General features: G+C 49.2%; 1 protein-coding gene across 5 annotated transcripts in view; it reads left to right on the top strand.

Moving 5' to 3' along the window:
- Positions 1 to 21,643, top strand: part of ADAD1 (adenosine deaminase domain containing 1) — a 1,111,472-nt gene that overhangs the window by 579,119 nt on the left and 510,710 nt on the right. For all 5 annotated transcript variants that reach the window (XM_078676822.1, XM_078676823.1, XM_078676824.1 and 2 more), the window contains one exon: positions 13,887 to 14,013. In XM_078676822.1, the coding sequence (XP_078532948.1) occupies positions 13,887 to 14,013 (127 nt within the window). The remainder of the gene's footprint in view (positions 1 to 13,886; positions 14,014 to 21,643) is intronic.

Raw genomic sequence — 21,643 nt, 5'->3', positions numbered from 1 at the left:
GGCAGAGTCAGGTTGTGTACCTGGGCCACCTTGTAGGTGGAGGCCAGTTTCAACCCTTGGAGAGCCAGATACAGGCCATAAAGGACTAGGCTCCTCCAACCACCCAGACACAGGTCAGAGCTTTCTTGGGCCCGTCTTGTTAATATACAAAGTTTGTCAAAAATTATGGGTCCATTGTGACACCACTCAATGACTTGACAAGCAAGAAAATGCCAAAGAAAGTTCAGTGGACAGTTAGCTGTCAGAAGGCATTCGATGACCTGAAGCAAGCCATGTGTACTGCACCTATTCTCAAGAGTCCTGACTACTCCAAAACCTTCATTGACCAAACCGATGCATCTGAGTTGGGTGTGGGAGCTGTTCTCTCTCAACTGAATATTGATGGTCATGACCAGCCCATTGCTTTTTTAAGTAGAAGGCTGACCCCTAGAGAGAAACGTTGGTCAGCTGTGGTTTGAAGAAGTTGAGGCCATACTTGTTTGGAACTCACTTCAAGATTCAGACCGACCATAAGCCCCTCTTGTGGCTAAATCAAATGAAGGGCGAAAACCCCAATCTTCTTAGGTGGTCCATTTCCCTACATGGGATGGACTTTACAGTGGAGCACAGACCAGGGACTGACCATGGCCATGCAGATGGTCTCTCCAGGTATTTCCACTTAGAACAGGAAGACTCACCTGGTCAAGGTTAGTTTAATGTCCCTAAGTTTGGGGGGAGGGTTAGGTAGGAGAGTAGGGTCTGCAATCCTATGGTCACCCCAGATTTTTGCTTCACTGGTTTACGACTTTCCCTGGCTGTGGGGCCTGCTAATCAGACCCACAGCCTAGCTGTTCTCTCTCTAAATTGACACACATGTTCTTTAGGTGCATTTACCAATTGGTGTTGGGTCACTCTTATCAGCCCATGTGCAGTGTACCTTAGGTACCCAGGGCATAGGTGTACCCAAGGCCTACCAGGGGCTACAGCATGTATTATGCCACCCCTGGCTGGCCATCTAAACAGACACAACTGGCTGGTAAGACAGCTGGGGCAAGGTGGTGTAATCACCCTTTGCTGTAGATATAGGATACCTATATCTAACCCCAATATGGACACATATACTCCTATCAGTCACTCCTATGGCAGGCCTGATCAATCCTGAAGGCAGAGTGCTTGGAATTATGTGAGATGGTGCTCTAGCATGAGCTGAGCCTGTCTGCAGCTTTCGAAACCAAGTCCTTTAGCTGTTTCCATGATAACGCTATACCATATACTCTTAAGTGCATTATAATCCTCGCGGTTATTGCTAACTTTGGTATAGCATTATCAAAACAGGTCGGGTAAGGTGTCATACGAATTGGAATACTACCCCCTCGCCAGTTCTGGCGACGGGGGTAGCATTCCCCCCTTTTAGAGGGACACGACATGTATGTAACTGTGAACCCCGGTTAAAGTTAAACGGAGCCTCCGCATCACAAAATGGATGCTGCCACCACAAACACAAGTCTGACCTCCTGCTGCTGGGAGTCCTTCCAGCGAGGGAGGCCTGGACAAAGGGTTTCCTGCCTTGGGAGGTGCTAGCACCACCCCAGACAGGATTTTGTGTATTGAGGTAGGGAGGGCTGAAAGGAATGAGACATGCCTGGGGCACACAAGGTGTCCCTGTGCATACCCCGGTTCAAAGCAGTTGCTGGGGCTCTCCAGCCCCAGCTCTGGCGCGAAACCGGACAAAGGATAGGGGGTGTAACCACCCCCCTTCCTGGTCCAACCCATGGGAGGGACCTAGTCACCAGTACAGCCCCCTTTAGCAGGATAAAGGTAGGAGCTGGTCCCATTCCAAATTAGATTATCCTGAACAACTCTACAAAGAAGAAACTCTGGACTTCGACGTTCTGCTCCACAGAAGACTTAAGAATCTCCCTTGTGGGCAAGGAGTGTCCACCCTGCAACTGCAGGCACCATCAAGCGTCCTAGCGGTTCACTTTGTCGTCCTTCCTGCCGGAACCAGACCTCCGACCCTGACGAGATCCGGACTTCCAGACCTCTCCCACCTCTACCTACATCTGCAGCACAGCTGAGATCCGTGGGTGCGACAAGACACGTGGGACCGGCCATCTTGAAGAAACTGCTCTTCGCTTCCAGCACGACTTCAAAGGCATCCTCGAGTAAGTGCTTTGGGGATTGAGAAGCCCCAGCCCCGAGCAGCTCCTGCACCGAAGACCAGCCCTCCAGCATCCATGAGATCTGCGTGGGGCCCTTTTGCTTGGTTGCTGCTCGACGCGTTGTCTAGTCACTTGCCGGCTGGCTAGTGGCCTCCTAGACAACTATCCACAAAATCTACACCGCTGGTCTGGTTGCTCCAGACTGGCCTTTGCTCCCTTCCAAAAGAGGAGCACCCCGGACCCTCCTGGTCCGCACCAGACGCCGTTTCCACTCACCGCGTGGGTTGCCTTTGCCAAGGCCTGTTGACTCCAAATCCGGATCCGACAGCGAGAGCCTGCGTGGGACAGCTCGTGCCTCCATCCTGGTTGCCGAAGACACCTCCTGGTCCACGTGGCTGCAGAGGCAAGCGTCCACTCTTCACCTGATCGCGACAACAGCATCCGGTTCCCTCCTGGTTCCACACCGGTCCCTGGCTAGTGACTTTGAACACTGGCCCCTCTGCTTTCAGGTCCTCTTCTTCCTCGATCCACCCTTGGATCGCACCGGACATCTTCCTCCAGGTCGCCTGCAGCATCTTTCTTTAAGGCTCCATAGACTTCGACTCGGAAACCCGACACACTTTCACACCTATGCACCTGCAGCCCGTGGGTGAGGTAACAAGAGCATTTCGGTGCTCATAGGTAGATTGACTCTCCTAGTGTCCAGGTATCCTGTCGTTTTAGTCGTAACTAGTAGGAACTGTCTTTTACTTACCTTTTCGTAATTTGTTCTGCCCATTGACTTTGTTCCACATCTCGCGTGTGAGTTCACACTCTGCACACGCGTCCCGTGGGCCTCCTGCTACTTACCTAAGGTTAGGGCAGGGTAGTCCCAGCGATCCTACAGCCTCTGGGCGTCTCCATTTCTTCTCTCGATTTCCTTATACCATTTACTTAGTATATGGTTTGTCGTGCCCCGAGGGCACCATTGTAATTTTTGCCACTTACTGTATTTTTCTTAAAGAGTATTATGTGCTTAGCCCTCTGATCTCATATAGAGTTCATAGGTGTTTGGTATTAATAAATATATTGTTTATTTTCATAACAACCTGTGTGGTGTCCTTTCATCTGGTATTCAAGGGGTTATATGTTGTAAAACAGCTGGCTTCACATGCCAAAAGAGTTTAGCCTAAGACTGCTTTGTCCATGCTACCATTAGGATAGCGGGTCTATAAGGTTGACTTACAACCAATCACCATAAGGGTTGTTTGGACTGATACAAGGTGATCACTAGAACTAGTGAGCATCATATATCAGGCCAACTTCTCACACTTCCTTCTTACCTTTGCCCATGATATTCCCTTGGCAGGACATCTATTCCTGAACAAGACTTGGGACAGGCTTGTCCCTCACTTTCACTGGCCCCATATGTCAGAGTATACCAAGGAGTTTTGTCGCTCCTGTGATACCTGCCAAGCCAGTGGCAAAGCGGGTGTCACAACAAAGGCCCCCCTCATACCTCTACCTGTGGTGGGGGTACCCTTTGAGAGAGTGGTGATAGACATTGTTGGACCAATGGACCCCCAAACCGCATCTGGGCACAGATTTATACTGGTGGTAGTGGATCATGCCACCAGGTATCCAGAGGCTATACCCCTGAGGACCATAACAGCTCCTGTTGTGGCAAGGGCCCTACTTTGAGCTTTCTCCAGAGTGGGGTTTCCAAAGGAGTTTGTTTCTGACAGAGGTGCAAAATTCATGTCAGGATATTTGACTGCTATGTGGAAGGAGTGTGGTGTTATTTACAAATTCACTACACCCTACCATCCACAGTGCAATGGGCGTGTTGAAAGGTTCAACAAGACCCTCAAAGGGATGATAAAAGGGTTACCTGAAAAGCTTAGGCGAAGATGGGACATCCTTTTACCCTGCCTTCTGTTTGCTTACAGAGAGGTCCCACAAAAGGGGGTTGGCTACAGCCCTTTTGAGCTTTTGTTTGGGCATCCTGTAAGGGGACCCCTATGTCTTGTGAAGGAAGGGAGTTGCCTCTCAAAAAGCCTAAACAAGATATAGTGGACTATGTACTTGGTCTCCGCTCCAGGATGGCTGAATATATGGAGAAGGCTTCTAAAAACCTTGAGGCTAGCCAAGAACTTCAAAAAGCTTGGTATGACCAAAAGGCTGTGCTGACTGAGTACCAGCCAGGACAGAAAGTGTGGGTGTTGGAGCCAGTGGCCCCAGCAGCACTCCAGGACAAATGGTCTGGACCCCACACCATTATTGAGAAAAATGGAGAGGTCACCTACTTGGTGGATCTTGGCACCCCTAGGAGCCCCCACAGGGTGCTCCATGTCAACAGACTGAAGGCATATGTTGACAGGGCAGACATGGGCTTGCTCATGGCTACAGATGGGGAACAGGAGGAAGAGAGTGACCCTCTCCCAGACCTGTTGACTCAGAACCCTGATGATGGTTCAGTTGATGGAGTGGCCTTGGCAGGCAGCCTTACTGACCAGCAGCAGCAGGACTGCAGACAAGTTCTGCAGGCCTTTAGACATATGTTTTCATTAGCACCTAGTCAGGCTAACTGGTGCACCCATGAGGTGGACACTGGTGACAGTCTGCCTGTGAAGAGTAAGATCTACAGGCAACCTGACCATGTCAGGGACTGTATAAAGACGGAGGTGCAGAAAATGCTTGAGTTGGGAGTAATTGAGCCATCAGAGAGCCCCTGGGCCAGCCCAGTAGTCCTTGTACCAAATCCTCACACCCAAGATGGTAAGAGAGAAATGAGGTTCCGTGTGGACTATAGAGGTCTGAATGCTGTCACTAGGACAGATGCTCACCCAATCCCAAGAGCAGATGAGCTCATTGATAGATTGGCTTCTGCCAAGTTTCTGAGCACATTTGATTTGACAGCTGGCTATTGGCAAATCAGGTTAGCTGAGGATGCCAAGGCCAAAACTGCTTTCTCAACCCCAGGATGTCATTATCAATTTATGGTAATGCCCTTTGGTTTGAAGAATGCACCTGCCACTTTCCAAAGGTTGGTGAACCAAGTCCTCACTGGGTTGGATGACTTTTGTGCAGCTTATCTGGATGATATTGTTGTCTTCAGCTCCTCCTGGGAGGATCACCTGATCCACCTGAAGAAGGTTTTAGAGGCCCTGCAAAAGGCAGGCCTAACTATCAAGGCCACAAAGTACCAGATAGGGCAGAGTAAGGTTGTGTCCCTGGGCCACCTTGTAGGTGGGGGTCAGGTTCAACCACTGGAGAGTAAGATCCGGACCATACAGGACTGGGCTCCTCCAATCACCCAGCCACAGGTCAGAGCTATCTTGGGCCTGTCTGGGTACTACAGAAAATTTGTCAAGAATTATGGGTCCATTGTGACACCACTCAATGACTTGACTTCAAAGAAGATGCCAAAAAAGGTTCGATGGACAGTTAGCTGTCAAAAGGCATTTGCTGACCTGAAGAAGGCCATGTGCTTTGCACCTATCTTAAAGAGTCCTGACTACTCCAAAGAGTTTATTGTCCAAAGAGATGCTTCTGAGTTGGGGGTGGGAGCTGTGCTTTCACAACATAATGTTGATGGTCAAGACCAGCCCATTGCTTTTATTAGCAGAAGGCTGACCCCTAGAGAGAAACGTTGGTCAGCTATTGAGAGGGAGGCCTTTGCTGTGGTTTGGGCCCTGAAGAAGTTGAGACCATACTTGTTTGGCACTCACTTCAAGATTCAGACTGACCTTAAGCCCCTCTTTTGGCTAAATCAGATGAAGGGTGAAAATCCCAAACTACTCAGGTGGTCCATTTCCCTACAGGGGATGGACTTTACAATGGAGCACAGACCAGGGACTGACCATGGCAATGCAGATGGTCTCTCCAGGTATTTCCACTTAGAACATGAAGAATTATCTGGTCAAGGTTAAGTTTAATGTCCCTGCGTTTGGGGGGGGGGGGGGTTTAAGTAGGAGAGTAGGGTCTGCTATCCTATGGTCACACCATTTTTTGCTTTTTGCTTCACTGGTTTTCGACTTAATGTGGCTTTGGGCCTGCTAATCAGACCAACAGCCCTACTGTTTGCTCTTTAAATTTCCCACCATGTACTTTAGGTACATCACCAATTGGGATTTGGTCACTCTTATGAGTCCCTGTACAGTGTACTATAGGTACCCAGGGCATAGGTGCACCCAAGGCCTACCAGGGGCTGCAGCATATCTTTTGCTACCCCTGGCTGGCCATCCAAACTGACACAACTGGCTGATCACTCAGCTGAGGCAAGGTGGTGTAATCACCCCTTGCTTAGATATAGTATAACCTTATATCTGGACACATATGCACCTATAAGTCACTCCTATGGCAGGCCTTAACAATCCTGAAGGCAGAGTGCTTGGTTTTATGTGAGATGGTGCTCTAGCCTGAGCTGAGCCTGTCTGCAGCTTTCGGAACCATGTCCTTATAGCTGTTCCAGGGTATTGCCATACCATATACTCTGAAGTGCATTATGAACCTCGCGGTTAAATGCTATCATTGGTTTGGCTTTATCAAAACATGTTGTGTAAGGTGTCATACGCTTTGGAATACTACCCCCTCGCCAGTCCTGGCGACGAGGCAGCATTCCACCCTTCTAGAGGGAGAAGACATGTTACTTTCCTTAAACCCGGTTAAAGTTAACCAGAGCCTCAGCATCACAAAATGGATGCTACTGCCACAGACACAAGTCTGACCTCCTGCTGCTGGGAGTCCTTCCAGCGAGGGAGGCTCGGACAATAGGTTTCCTGTCACAGGGAGGTGCTAGCACCACCCAGACAGGCTATAGTGTATTGGGACAGGGAGGGCTGAATGAAAGGAGACACTGCCTGGGGCACACAAGGTGTTCCATGCATAGGCCAGTTCAAACCGGTGCTGGGGCACTCCAGCCCCAGCTCTGGCGTGAAACTGGATAAAGGGAAAGGGGTGTAACCACCCCCTTCCTGGGCCCCACCCATAGGAGGGACCTAGCAGGCAATCCAGCCCCTTGATTTGGAATAAAGGTAGGTAGGAGCTGTGTCCCAAGACTGAAACTCTGATACCAAACTCTGGACCCTTCGACATCCTACTCGACGTAGAAGACTGAAGAATCTCCCTTGTGGTCAAGGAGTGACCACCCTGTGCAAGCAGGCACCATCAAGCGCTCACCGGTTTGCTTTGTTGTTGCTCCCGCCGGAGCTCGAACGATGGAGCCTGACAAGAACCGGACTTCCAGACATCCAACAGCCCGATCCACAGCAAAGCTGAGACCCGTGGAGACGACGAGAGACGTGGGACCGGCCATCTTGGAAAGCCAGCGAATCGCTTTCTGTGCAACTTCTGAGGCACCCTCAAAGTTGTGAATTGGGGATTGAGAAGCCCCAGCCCCGAGCATCCTTTGCACCGAAGATCACCTCTCCACACTCACCGAGTGCTTCGTGGGGCCCTTTTGCATTTACCTGCTTGACGCGTCTGTCCGGTCACTTGCCCGTTGGCTAGTGGCCTCTGTGACGACGAACCTTTGAATTTTCAACGCTGGTCTGGTTGCTCCAGACTGGCCCTTGCTCCCCTGAAAAGGAGCAGCCCATCATACCTTGCTGGTCTGATCCAGAAGCCATCTTCGATTCCTGTGTGGGTTGCATTTGCCAAGGCCTGTTGATTCCGAATCGAGAACCGACACCGCCATCAGCGAGAACCTTCGTGGGACCGTCCGTGCCCAGCTCCTGGTCGTCGTCGACACCTCCTGGTCCACGTGGAAGCGGAGACAAGCTTCACGACATCACCTGATTGCAACCCGACATCGCCTGGTTCCTTCCTTGTCACTGGCTAGTGACCCAGACTCTGTCCCCTCTGCTTTCAGGTACTCTACATCTTCGATCCACCCTTGGATCCAACCGGAGTCTTCTATCCTGGTCGCCTGCAGCATCTTTTCTTCAAGGCTCCATAGAACTCCACGACGAAACCCGACACACTTTGCCACCTATGCACCCGCTTCCTGTGGGTGAGGTAACGCGAGTACTGCGGTGCTCCTGTAGTGATTTACACTCTGTCCTAGTTTTAAGTGGTTAAGTTCTAGTCCAGTCGGAAGACTTCCAAATCTGCAACTTTCTAACTTTACGCACCCATTGACTTCTATGTGTGCACGCGTGTGCATTTAGACACTGCACCTGCGGGCCTCCTGCTCCCTAACTGCTGTTAGTCCAGTGTAGCCCCAGCGATTCCCAAGGCCCTAGGCCTTACCATTGTTCGTGACGTGGTTCTTATACCACTATTTTAGTATATGGTTTAGCGGGCCACCAGTGCCTATCCATATTTGTGCAACTTTTGTATGTTATATTAAGTTACGTGTTATACGCTTGTGCTCCTGTGCTCATAAAGAGTTAAGGGGATTAATTTAGAAATAAATACATATATATTTTGAATATATAACCTGTGTGGTGTCCTTTCATTTGGTATTAAAAGGTTTGCATATGGTAAAACAGCTGGCTTCACATGCCCTCATGAGTTTAGCCTAAGACTGCTTTTGTCCATGCTACCACTAGGATAGCTGATCTATAAGGTTGACTTTACAACCATCACCATAAGGGTTGTTTGGACTGGTGCAAGGTGCTCACTAGAATAGTGAACATCATATACCAGGCCAACGTCTCACAGGCTGGATACTGCCGACTCGCTGGGTAGAATGGTTGCCTCGTCGGTAGCCCCGTAACGCTAAGCCTGGCTGAGAACGTCTGGGGATGTCCAATCTACACTTTTGGACATGCCCTTTGATGGCCGTCGCCTGTTTGGCGACAAGCCGGACAACACTCTCGAGCGTTTAAAGTACTGTATGGCTATGGCCAGATCCTTCGTACTTGCAGCAACTTCTCACCCCATGCAGTCTGCCTTCTGCCCCTTTCATGGCTACAGAAGGGATGTCCCACCACGTTCCACCCAGAGCCAAAGGGCCCCACAAGCTAAACCCAGCCTCTGTATGACCCGGGACGTGGGACCCAGCGTTGTAGGTCTGAGGGCCAGCGGGCGTGCCTGTCCACCAATGCCCCCTCTGCAGCAGCCTCCAAACCTTCCTAGTCCGACCTTTAAGGGTCACAAGTTGCCAGTGGGCAGCAGGATTTGCCATCACCTCCCATCACAACATCACGTTGGACAGGTGGGTTTTGCAGATAGTCCGAAGGGGCTACTTCCTCTCCTTCGAGACTACGCCCTCCCTCCATGCCACCAACACTCCATCGCATGTCTGAGGATCATTTGGCCCTTCTCCGCCAGGAAGTTGCGGCTCTCTTGGCCAAGGGAGCTATCGAACGCGTCCCTGTGCCAGAAGTAGGTTGTGGTTGCTACTCCCACTACTTCCTGGTACCCAAGAAGGACAAAGGCCTGATTCCTATTCCTATCTTAGACCTCCAGGACGCCAACCGCTTCCTCCGGAAGGTAAGTTCAAGATGTTAAGCTTTGCTCAGGTCTTGTCTGCCCTCGACCCTAGAGACTGGATGATAGCATTGGACTTGCAGGACGCTTACTTTCACATCCCAGTCTTGCCTGCCCAACAGCGTTACCTACGGTTCACGGTAGGCCACGAGCATTTTCAGTTTACTATGCTCCCCTTTGGCCTTAACAGCGCCCCTCGAGTGTTCACGAAAAGTGATGGATGTGGTCGCAGCTCATCTGCACAGATCAGGGGTTCCAGTATACCCCTATCTCAACGACTGGCTGATTAAGGCGGGCTCGCCCCAGGCTGTTGTCTCCCACCTCCAGACAACGGCAGACCTCCTGCATTTGCTGGAGTTCACTGTTGAAGTGCCGAAGTTGCACCGGATTCCATCTCAGAAGCTCCTTTTCATCGCAGCTGTTCTGAAGACAGCGCAGTTTCTGGTCTTTCCTCCCGAGCAGGGAGTCAGGGATATTCAGGCTATGATACAGATGTTTCAGCCTCTATCCTAGATTTCGGTGAGAATAACCTTGAGGCTGCTGGGCCCCATGGCCTCCTGCATCCTGCTGGTGGATCATGCCAGATTGAATATGTGGGCTCTGCAGTGGGATCTGAAGTTCCAGTGGGCCCAGCATCAGGGGAATCTTTCCGATGTTGTCCAGATCTCGGAGCGGACTGTAAGTCATTTGCAGTTGTGGCTCACAATCCAGGATTGGGTCAGCAGCAGGTCCCTCTCCCTTCCCCAACCAGAGTTCACAGAAGTGACGGATGCATCACTCCTGGGATGGGGCGGCCACGTGGGAGAGGTGGAGATCAGAGGCCTCTGGTCTCCTGCGGAGTCCGGACTCCACATCAATCTTCTGGGGCTCCGGGCGATCCGTCTTGCACTGAAGGCAGTCCTTCCCTCTGTCCGGGGAAGAGTAGTGCAAGTGTTCACGAACAACACCACGCCATGTTGTACTGCAACAAACAAGGCGGGGTGGATTCATGGACCCTATGTCAAGAGGCTCTTTGCGTCTGGACATGGCTGGTTCATCAGGGCATATCTCTGGTGGTTCAGTACCTGGCTAGTTCCCAGGAACGCCAGAGCCGACAAACTCAGCCGCCAGTGCATGATGGCTCACGAATGGCGTCTTCATTCGGAGGTGGTGCAAGGTCTCTTTCAGCAGTGGGGAGAGCATGTTTGGATTGATTTGCAACCGAAGAGAACGCACGTCAGCAATGCTGTGCATTGGAATTTCCAAGGCAACACTTGCTTCGCGACGCTTTTCCTCACAAGTGGAGTTGCGGTCTTCTATACACCTTTCCACCTAGGACACTTCTGCCCAAAGTGCTGAAGATCAAGCGCAACCGGCCCCAAGTCATTCTTCTGGCTCCAGATTGGGCACATATAGTCTGGGATCCCAAGCTGTTACACATGGCCATCGATGCTCCGATCAGACTGCCTCTCGTGGAGGATCATCTGTCGCAGCAGCAGGCGATGGTCCTCAACCGAACCTGCCCAGTCTCCACCTCCTTGTGTGGAGATTGAGCAACGACAGTTGACAGCCTTCGACCTTACTCCCGAAGTCTCTGATGTTATCTTGGTAGCCAGGCGTCCCTCCACTAAAACGATATACGCCTGCAGATGGAACAAATTTGTGGCATGATGCACAGCAAAGGCTGTGGATCCCCTTTCTACCCCTCTTTATGAGGTTCTCTTGTTGCTTCTTTCTTTGGCCCAGCAGGGCTCTTCTCTGGGCAGTATCCAGGGCTATCTCTCAGCCATTTTAGCCTTTCTTAGGCTTCAGATCAGCCTTCTCTTTTCAAGTCCTCTGTTGTAAATCGCTTTCTTAAGGGCATTACTCATCGGTTTACTCCTGTTACCTCCGTAATGCCTCAGTGGGACGTGAACTTGGTTCTTACTTACCTTATGTGCGCTCCCTTTGAGCTGCTACATAACTGTCCTCTCAGACTTCTCACTTTAAAGATTGCATTTCTGGTCACCATCACCTCTCCTTTCTGGGTGATTGAGCTCCAGGCTTTTTCTTCAAAACCTCCTTTTCTTGCTGTTCATCCGTACAAAGTTGTCCTTTGAATTTGACCCTCTTTTCTTCCCAAGTTGGGTTCTTATTTCCACATTGGTAAAACCATAACTTTTCCCACCTTCTTTCCGTCCCAACATCCTTCTAGGAAGGAAGAGAGGCTCCACCATCTGGATCCAAAACGTGTGCTTTCATTTTATTTGGATCGCACAAAGCAATTCCGGGTGGATGACCAGCTCCTTGTTGGCTATGTGGGAGCTAAAAAAAGGTTGGGCCGTGCACAAACGGAACATCTCTAGGTAGGTCGTTTTGTGCATCAAAGCTTGCTATTCTTTGGCAAAGAAGGAGCCTCCAATGGAAATGTGGGCCCATTCCACTAGGGTGATGGCATCTACCACTGCTTTGGGACGTGGAGTTCCCCTCAATGACATCTGTCAGGCAGGTACTTGGGCATCTCTGCACACGTTCACAAAACACTACTGCCTGGACAGCCAAGTCCGGAGAGATGGCTTCCTTGGCCGTTCTGTTCTCCAGGACTTTCTGGTGTGAACTTAGCTCGCAGACCCACCTCCGGGGTTGGTATTGCTAGGGTATCTATTCTCAGGTAAGGAATCTATAACTAATTATCTCTTTCAGATGAACAAGTTACGTACCTTCGGTAACGATATATCTGTAAGAGACATCGATAAGTTATAGATTCCTTACCGCCCCACCCATCCTCCCCACTCTGCGAACTGACTTCTAGGGTTAAGGACTCCCTTTCAGGGCCCTAGGTTTGTGCACCAGTGGTCAGTGTCTTGCAAGGCTCTGCACTTCTGGCGTGGAATGTCCTGTATAAGAACTGACGTCCGCGCACAAGGGTGGCGTCTAAGTAGATACAGCGACGTCATTACCTTAACCCCGATGCTAAAGAAAAACGCGGAGTTGACCGACGTCGCCTATTGACGCGCAGGGGTACTACTGAAGAAAAAGTTCTCCGGATGCAGTCTGATGCCTGGAGGCAATTCTCAGGTAAGGAATCTATAATTAATCAGTCGCTTGCAGATATATCGTTACAGAATGTAAGTAACTTATTCTACAGAGCATTACTGCCTGGACAGCAAAGTCCGAAGAGACGCCTTTTTCAGGCTTTATGTTCTCCAGGACTTCCTGGTGTGAACTTGGTTCGCAGACCTACCCCCAGGGTTGGTATTGCTGGGTTATCTATTCTAAGGTAATAAATCTATAACTGATGGTCTCCTTCAGATGGACAAGTTACTTACCTTCGGTAACGATGTATCTGTAAGAGACATATATTAGTTATAGATTCCTTATCACCCGACCCATCCTCCCTGTTTTGTGAACGGACTTCTAGGGTCGGGACTCCCCTTCCGGGCCCTAGTTTTGTGCACCAGTGGTCAGTGTCTTGCATGACTCTGCGCTTCTGGCATGGAAAGTAGTGTCAGAACTGACATAAGCGTGCAGGGGCGGCGTCTAAGTAGACAGCGAAACGTCATCCTGGCAACCACAACGCCGAGGACGGACTCTGGTTTGACCGACGCCACCTACCGACGTTGCCGGGTATGTTAAGAAAACATTTAGTCGGATCCTGCTGACTCCTGGGGGTGTAGGGAATCTATAACTAATATATGTCCGAAAAGTAGAGGTAAGTGGCATGAGGATGTCAAGAAAAAGATATAAAATCAGGCCAGCACCGACATTTTTATAATGGCAATTCTGCCAGCAATCGAGAACTGGAGTTTAATACATCTCTCTATCTGAATTGACAGCCGGTCGATAGCAGGCCATAACTGAGGCGGGGAACGCAGTGGACTACGCAGTGGACTATATTTATGGGCCTGCTTATGTGGCATTTTCATTCTAGCAGACCTAGAAACATTTTGGTGTCTACTGTGGTTTGTTATTTCGAGGCCTACAAGTGGGATGATTTGGAGATTTATTTTGTGTATTATTTTCATGTCTTGAGTGATAATGTTTAAGTCACTTGGAAATACCATCATGGCTGGCTAGCTTTAGTGCAGTGCATTCTGGAAACAGTATCCATGCACTCAAAAATGAAATTCTACAGTTTTAAATATATATCGGACTGTGGTGCTTGAATGACGTTTGCTATTTAAAGAACACCTAACAGGTATGTTAACTTCTCAACTAGCATTACAGGTAAGTAACTATTTCTTAGCTGGTACTATCCATAGCTGATATTGTTGGCTTTCAAGGAGTTTTAGAACATTTGTCACAATATTGTACCGATATGACTAAAAGCTTATTGTTTGATAAGTTGGCTGTTCTGTGTTTTTCTTTTAGCTGGGCCACAGTATGAAGTGGTTGCAATGGGCACAGGAGATTTCAACTACAGTGAAATGATTTGCTATGATGGGCGTGTATTGCATGATTCACATGCCATTGTTGTCGCAAGACGTTCTCTGCTCCGGTAAGCTATTATTGACAGTAAATAAAAAATATGTTCGAGGCATGTGTGGGTGTAGATGCAAATGCTAAAATACTGCCGTCTAGTGTTGGGATGTGTGCAAAGTGCTTTTCTTCGAAGAAGTCTTTCAAGTCACAAAGTAGAGTGACTCCTGCCCTTGGAGATATTGTGTATGGGCTTTGACACCAGTATTGGATTTCTTTCTAATGTCTGGTTCAGATGTGTGCTCCTGTTCAACACTGTTCCTGTGCGCTTTTTTGTTCATAGTACGTTCCCTCTGTCAGTATGATCTTTGATCACGTTACTCTACTTCTCTTACATATCGATGTTCGAATGTTTAGATCGAACCGGGGAACCGAGTGATCGCAGCCCTCCTGGGCCTCACCCATCAGGGCCTTCACCCATCTCCGTCCTATATCTCGAGAATGTTTCAACAGTGATGCCACGTCAAATAACCTTGGACCGATTTATATCAGGTCTGCAATTTGTTCCTGTCACCAGAACACATCAAGGCCGACTTAGACGCCTGCCATTCTTACTGCTCCAAGAAAACTCTTAGCGACAGTCGTTCGCATCGGCTCGTGATGTTGCAGAGGAGCATGGAATAAACATAAGACCTTTTTCGGTCTCTCTGTCGTTCAAGGGGATAACACCCACGGCCATCGCTGCAGACGAAGAGGCCTTCTCCATTGTAGACCGCTCAGGAGGCAACCTCGAGATAGAGGAGCTCCCACCTAATCAAGACTGATTACAGAATCCTCTCCCCTAGACACTATCCGAGCAGGCTTCTACTAAAAAGCATGCAGCCCCTCTGGAACACCAGACAGAGGCTTTCAGACCGCCACTGGCTGCTGGCCATGGTCTACACTGAGCAACTCCATTGAACGCCAACCCAGCTCCAGCGCACAGAGCGGACAACCAGCACCAAAAAAATTATTCTTTTGGATCCAGAGATTTTGAAGCAGACGTCCAAGCTTGACTCTCCTGCTGCAGTCAAGGTCATTCTTCAAAAACTACAGGAACAGCTTGATTTCAGGCAAAAACATCTCATACACCCTCATATGGGTCATATCCTTTTCCAACCTCTGCTGATCCAGCTCATTTTCTAGGGGTCCCACTTGACAATTACATCCCACCAATCACATACCGACATGGGTGGGCACAGTGGGAGGAAGTACACATTCACTTATTCCTCCACAGTGTAGGAAGCTGGCTTTTTATGTAGTATACCAAAATGAGGTATACTATGTAGAAAGTCCAGACAACCCTTATTGGCCTACAGTGGTTAAATTAATCTCAAATGCTCTCTTTTGTGGTAGTGTGGGCGAGCATTTGAGGCTTATCAAAGGGTAGTGTTAATGCATTTGTTGTACACACACCGAGTCCATAAATGAGAGAGACGCTCAAGATGAAACTCAAGACCCATTTAGAAAAAAAACTATTTTAAAATGTATTTTAAACACCTCTTTTAAAGCCTTTAAGTTTCCTATGTTGTCCCGAGACTCAAATATGGACCCATCTCTAGCATAATTTAATAATACCCTAAATTTGGCATTCAACAGCATCACACATGTATAAACTGGGTCAAAAACTCTACCTCAACTCCGAACTTCTTGGCAACCAAAGGTACTGTGACAGGAAAAGTCCTCCTGCAAAAAATTATAAAGAAGGTGGAGATAGACGAAATAAAGATGCATATGAACTGACGCTCTCCTTATACCACTGAAATATAAAATTGGCAATCAAATCTCATATTCAAATTGAGCAAGCAGGCAATTCCTGTAAAGAATTATTTAAAGTCCTAAACGGCTGTTAATTCCTCAGTCTGCTCCCAGACTATCCTAGGCTCGCAAGACCGATGCAATTCCTTAGCTGATTCCTTTAAGGACAGAGTCGACCAAATCTATTTACAATTTGCTATTTCCTGCTGACCAGCCTGTTGAGGCACTAGCCTACGCCTCTCCTCCTCCAAACCGTAGGTGTAGCATGGAACATTTTGCACCTTTTTTCATTGAGCAGATCGAAAAGATCTTGAAAAAAAAAATCTGACTCACCTTTGAATCCATGTCCTCCTTCGATCTTTGTCTCACTTTCCCACAAGATTGCACCTGCTGCCTGGGCATTGTTTAATTTATCTGTTGACTCAGGGATAATTCCTCTAGCATGGAAATCTTCTCAAGGAGTACCCAAACAAATGACCAGTATTGACCCTAGTAATCTAACCAATTATTGTCCTATTTCATTCCTTTCGCTTCTGGGCAAGTCACTGGAAGGTTTAATAAATAATCAAAGTTCAGCCCTTCTTGAGGAAGACCGATGTTGGACCCATCTCAATTTGAGTTCAGGCCCTTCTTTAGTGCTGATACTGCCCTGGTTCCGGTGACTTATTCCATAAGACTCTCTGGACAAAGGCATTTCATCTATGCTGGTGTTCCTAAATCTATCTGCAGCTTTTGATACCTTGTCCCACACTAGGTTGAGTCAAAGGCTGCATGAGATTGGCATTTTTGGTACGACTCTCCAGTGATTCCGGGATTTCTTAGTAAATAGGTCTCCGATTTGGGTTGCCCCCATTAATGCTTGGCGTTTGAGAGACCCTATGGTGCAGAGGGAACTTGTGCGAGTCACGGATAGTTACTTTCGTGAAAACGAGGTATCGGTCACGTCAAGGTGCTCCCTCTGGGAGGCGTACAAGACTGTCGCGAGAGGGGAGGTTCTCTCCCTTGTCTCTGGGCAGAAGAAGAGGAGAAGGGCGGAACTAGACAGGGTGGAGGCGGAGCTCGTGGCCTTAGAAACTGCTGTTTCCTCCGGAGGCGACCCGTGGGCTGATCAGCGCCTTGGGCTGCTCCGGGACGAATACAAGACTTTAATTCGCAACAGAGCTACGGTGCAACATGACACCACTCAGAATAGGATTTATGAACATGGCGACAAGGCGGGGAAGTTGATTGCTTGGTTGGAAAAGGGCGATTGGGGGTCTCGGCTGGTTCCGGAGCTGCACATCGTGGGCTCTGCGGCCACGTCGGACCCCCAGTTGATTGTTGACGAGTTTGCTCGGTATTAGGAGGAGGTATACACCTCGACGGGTACCTATACTGAAACCGAAAATGCCGATATGATACGCGACATACCGGTGCCTGCTTTGTCGGATGATAATAGGAAACTGTTGGATTCTGCCCTTACGAATGACGAGGTGGCGATGGCCATCAGGGTAGTACATTCTGGCAGGGCTTCCGGCCCTAACGGTCTCCCTATCGAACTGTTTAAACCCCACGCTAATCGATTGGCCCCATACTTGAAAGACATGTATACCGAAAGTCTGGTGCATGGTATGCTGCCCTATGATCAACGGGTTGCCAATATTGTTGTCATTTATAAGGAGGGTAAACCTCGGCTGGAGTGCTCTTCGTACCGTCCAATTTCCTTGTTGAATGTGGAGCCTAAGGTACTGGCAAAGCTGCTAGCCACCCGCCTGGTAAAGGTTATTTCCACCTTGATTCATCCTGACCAATCCGGCTTCATGCCTAGACGTAATACCGCACCTAATCTCCGCCGGTTGCATGGTGTGTTGGCGAGCGCGACTCACATTCATGAACCCACTGTGTTGTTGTCTTTAGACGCTACTATGGCATTTGACCGTGTGGAGTTGCCCTATCTTTTTGCTGTCTTGGTGAAGCTGGGATTTGGCCCGGTCTTTATTGGTTGAGTTCGCCTTTTTTATTTGGCCCCCCTATCCCGAGTAGTAGTGAATAATCACAGGTCTCGCGACTTTTCTCTCGGGCGTGGTACTCGTCAGGGTTGCCCCCTCTCGCCTCTTTTGTTTGCCTTGGCCCTGGAGCCGTTGGCGGCCTGGGTGCGGTGGGATCGTTCGATCAAGGGGTGTTGTTGGACTCCAGAGTGGGAAGACAAGATCTTGCTTTACGCCAATGATATCCTGCTGTATCTGACCTCCCCCCGGGCCTCATTGATTGTCTTTATGGATGTCCTTGCCATCTTTGGGAGGTACTCCGGTTTTTCAATCAACTGGGCGAAGTCGGTCCTGTTTGTTCTGAGTGGAGATCCCCCTAGGGTGCCGGGGAACTGCCCCGTGAAGCTGGAGTTGGTTAGTTTTCGCTACCTTGGGATCCAGATTTCTAAGGACCCCAGAGTGCGCTTTTGACTGAACTTGTTGCCTCCTCTGGCCAGACTCCGTGCGGATGTTGCAAGGTGGAAAACGTTGCCACTTTCCATGCTGGGCCGTGCTGTTCTTTTCAAGATGATGGCTCTCCCGCGATTCCTGTACGCTCTACAGAACTCCTTTGACCCTGTGCCCCCGTCGTACGTTCGTGAGATTGAGTCTTTGCAGCGTGGCCTTGTGTGGGAGGGGAGGCCACGCATTGCGCTCTCAAAGCTGATGCTGCCTTGGTACGATGGTGGCATCGGTTCGCCAAATATCCGGAAGTATTACTGGGCGTCTCAGTTGGCTCCAATTAATCATGCTATATATGGCTCCCCGGTTGACCCGGGCTATGCGATGGTCAAGTGCCTGGGGGAGAGTACACCCATGTCTTATACGCAAAGCGTGGCCGTTTTTCATTGAAGGGGCCCACTTTGTGCTCCACGAGAGTGTCGCATGAGGCCAACGGTGATCTCAAATGGGCTGGGCGCTTGACACTAGCGACGCCGTTGTGGAGGTCTGAGAGGTTGGGGATGCTCTGGAAAATGAAGGGTTTTGATCGCTGGGACTTGATTGGAATATCGCAGATTCGTGACATATGGGGTAAGGATAGGGTGCTGACGTTTGAGGAGTTGCAGGCCAAGTACCGCTTGAATGATACCGAGCGGTTCCGCTACCTCCAGATCCGCCATGCCTTGAACGCAGCTATTTCCAGAGACGAGGTGCTGCCGGTGGCCTCCCCGCTGGAAGATCGCCTACTTGATGGCCCACTAAGGCGATCTCTCTAACATACAGCACATTGATTAATCATTCCGAGGACCCCTTGGTGCGTTTGCGCGACCAGTGGGTCGCCGACGGCCTTGTTCTGAACGATGAGGATTGGAGGGAGGCGGTGGCATCTCCTAGGGAAGTGGCGGTCCCTGTGAGGCTCCCGAGCCATGGTAAGGTTTGGGTGACTCTCGCTTGTGCAATTGCCAAACGGAATATAGCACAGCTCTGGGGTGCTGCACGGGCGCCCTGGGTCGGAAAATGGATGGAAGATCTTGATTGGTGTATGTTTCGTGAGAAGTCAGTGTATGTCTCCAGGGGGCGGCCCCGTAAATGGGTCAAGATTTGGGGAACCTGTAATGCTTATCGAGGCAACATCTGTGAACCGCCGGAATTGGATCCTGCCAGTGTGGATTCGGAGGACTCTTAGGCCCGTTTATTCATACTGTAATGAATGGAAGTCTGTGTCTCTTTATAGCAACTGTGGTTACCCTATGCACTCCGGTCGTTGTTTGTGTGTGTATTTGTTTCTTTATTTTCTAATAAAAAGATTAAAAAAAAATATATATAGGTCTCCGATTATCTTGCTGGGCATCTTTAAGTCTGGCATTGAGTTGATTGATAAGATGGTACCGCAGGGCTCTTGTTTAAGCCCTACTCTGTTTAACATATATGTGGCCCCTCTAACTACCATTGCTAGATCCTTCATATTTGCAATTATACGCTGATTATGCTCAGCTTGTCATTTCTTTTGGGGATGACCTGGATACTGTCACAGACCAGTTCTCAAACTGTATGAATGCAACTGCACACTGGCTGGCAACTAACTGCAATTAAATACCGAGAAAAACCGATATCATGCTGTTTGGGATGCCACAGCAACTCTGGGCATCAGAATGGTGGCCTACAAAATTAGGCCCCACTCCCATATCCAAACAGGCAGTGCAGAATCTTGGCCTTATATTAGATGAGTCTTTTTCCATGAATGACCAGGTTGTAGCCATCAGCTGTAGTTATTTTAATATGATGCTCCTGCTGGCGAAAGCTTTTTCTTATCTACCACTCTGTCAGAAAAATCCTTGTTCAGACTTTGATTATTAGCAGAGAGTGGCTCAGCTGTACTAATTTGCCCCCCCTTTGCAGGTCTAACCGAGATCAGTGGGTGCCTTTGCCGACATACATCCTCGACTACTGAGCTCGCAGGTCCATGACAACAGACTGTGCTCCCCTCCTCCCAGGACCCCATGAACTAAGTTCCCCGTTTGAAGCTCCCAGACTTGTCCCTAAGTTCCCCTCTGCAGCCTGTTTCTAGGTGGTCCCCCTCTTTGCCTGCTGTGTATTGCGCAAGGCTGCCAACCTGTCCAGCACCCAGACACTCCAGGGTAGGTAAGTCTGAACTGCTGTTGGTACTTTGGGCCTTGGCCCCCTAGCACCATAAGTCCTAAAGGGGACCCCTGAGAATCATGTGCAAATATCTGTATGCAGTATATGCCTTTTCCTCCATAGAAAAGCATTACAGCATAAAAACGTCTTTGAGTGATCATTTTACTTATCCGTAAAAATTGCTATTACGAAAAGTACTTACCCAATAATGACGCTCTTGGTGTTAAAATAAATATAAAATACTTCTTGTTTTTCTGAATTGGTCTCAAGTTTCGTCTTTAGTCCGTCATTAATTTACTCTATGTTCAACAAATGCATTAACACTACACTCTAAGTCTAAACTGCTCTCCCACAGTACCACAGTAGAGCATTTGGGATTGCTATTTTAAGCCATGTAAACAAATAAGGGTTGTCTAGACTTTATACACAGTATATCTTGTTTAAGTGTACTACATAAAATGCAAGCTTCCTACAATGGGCCCAGTCTAGGCAGACTCATTGCTGTACTCTGGCCTGGTATGCAACCGGACTGGTCTTGATGTACCAGTATCCCCACCACTGGACACAGTCAGTCGGCTTGAAGTTCACAAAGCACCTTGGTATCTGGGTTGATCATAGTCCGAGGCCTGTAGTCTGGAGGTGTCCGTCTGGACCCCTCCCAGCTTCTGCACCATACAGACATACCCTCTCACATCAAGGGGAAGAGAAGGAACAATTTACTCACCCGTTTTGCCTCACACACCTCAAGCAACACCTCGGTGAGCTGAGCCTTGAAGGTCTGGGACAATTCCACTGGGAAGCCATCGCTTCCCAGTTCTCCCCCCACCCCCCCCCCCCCCCCCCCGAGATCTCCGTCTCCACTTTCTTCCCGCATCTCCAGCAGTATCCTGGACAGACGTATCTGTTCCAGATAACTATCAGCGGAGTGCTGTTCGCTGTACCACCCTATGATACTGTACTCATAGATGGTTCCATAGTGCATCATTGTTTGCCATTTGCGTGTTAGCCAATGTCCCATCAGCATCCGTCACTGCCATTATAGTTAGTCTTTCGGTCTCCCTCTACAATATCTAAGCCAGTAACCTGCTGGGCGAGTCTCCTTCCCTGTGGAGGCACTGTCTGTACTCCTGAAGTGCAAACTTGTCCAGCCTGTCCCATGTCTCTCCCATTGCTCTCCTAGCCTTGTAACACCTCCCTAGCGGCGTCGTCCTGCTGTTGCATGATTGCTATTCTATTGTCCAGCGTCTTGAGGTCTGTTTAACTTCTGCCTGAAACCGTTGACTTTACTAATATAGTCACCACTCATGACTGACTTCATAGCTTCCC

This window comes from Lissotriton helveticus, chromosome 2_1, assembly GCF_964261635.1.
Source record: "Lissotriton helveticus chromosome 2_1, aLisHel1.1, whole genome shotgun sequence".
Classification (NCBI taxonomy): Eukaryota; Metazoa; Chordata; class Amphibia; order Caudata; family Salamandridae; genus Lissotriton; species Lissotriton helveticus.
Note: the sequence above shows the minus strand (reverse complement) of the source record. Positions and strands in the feature narration are given on the sequence as shown.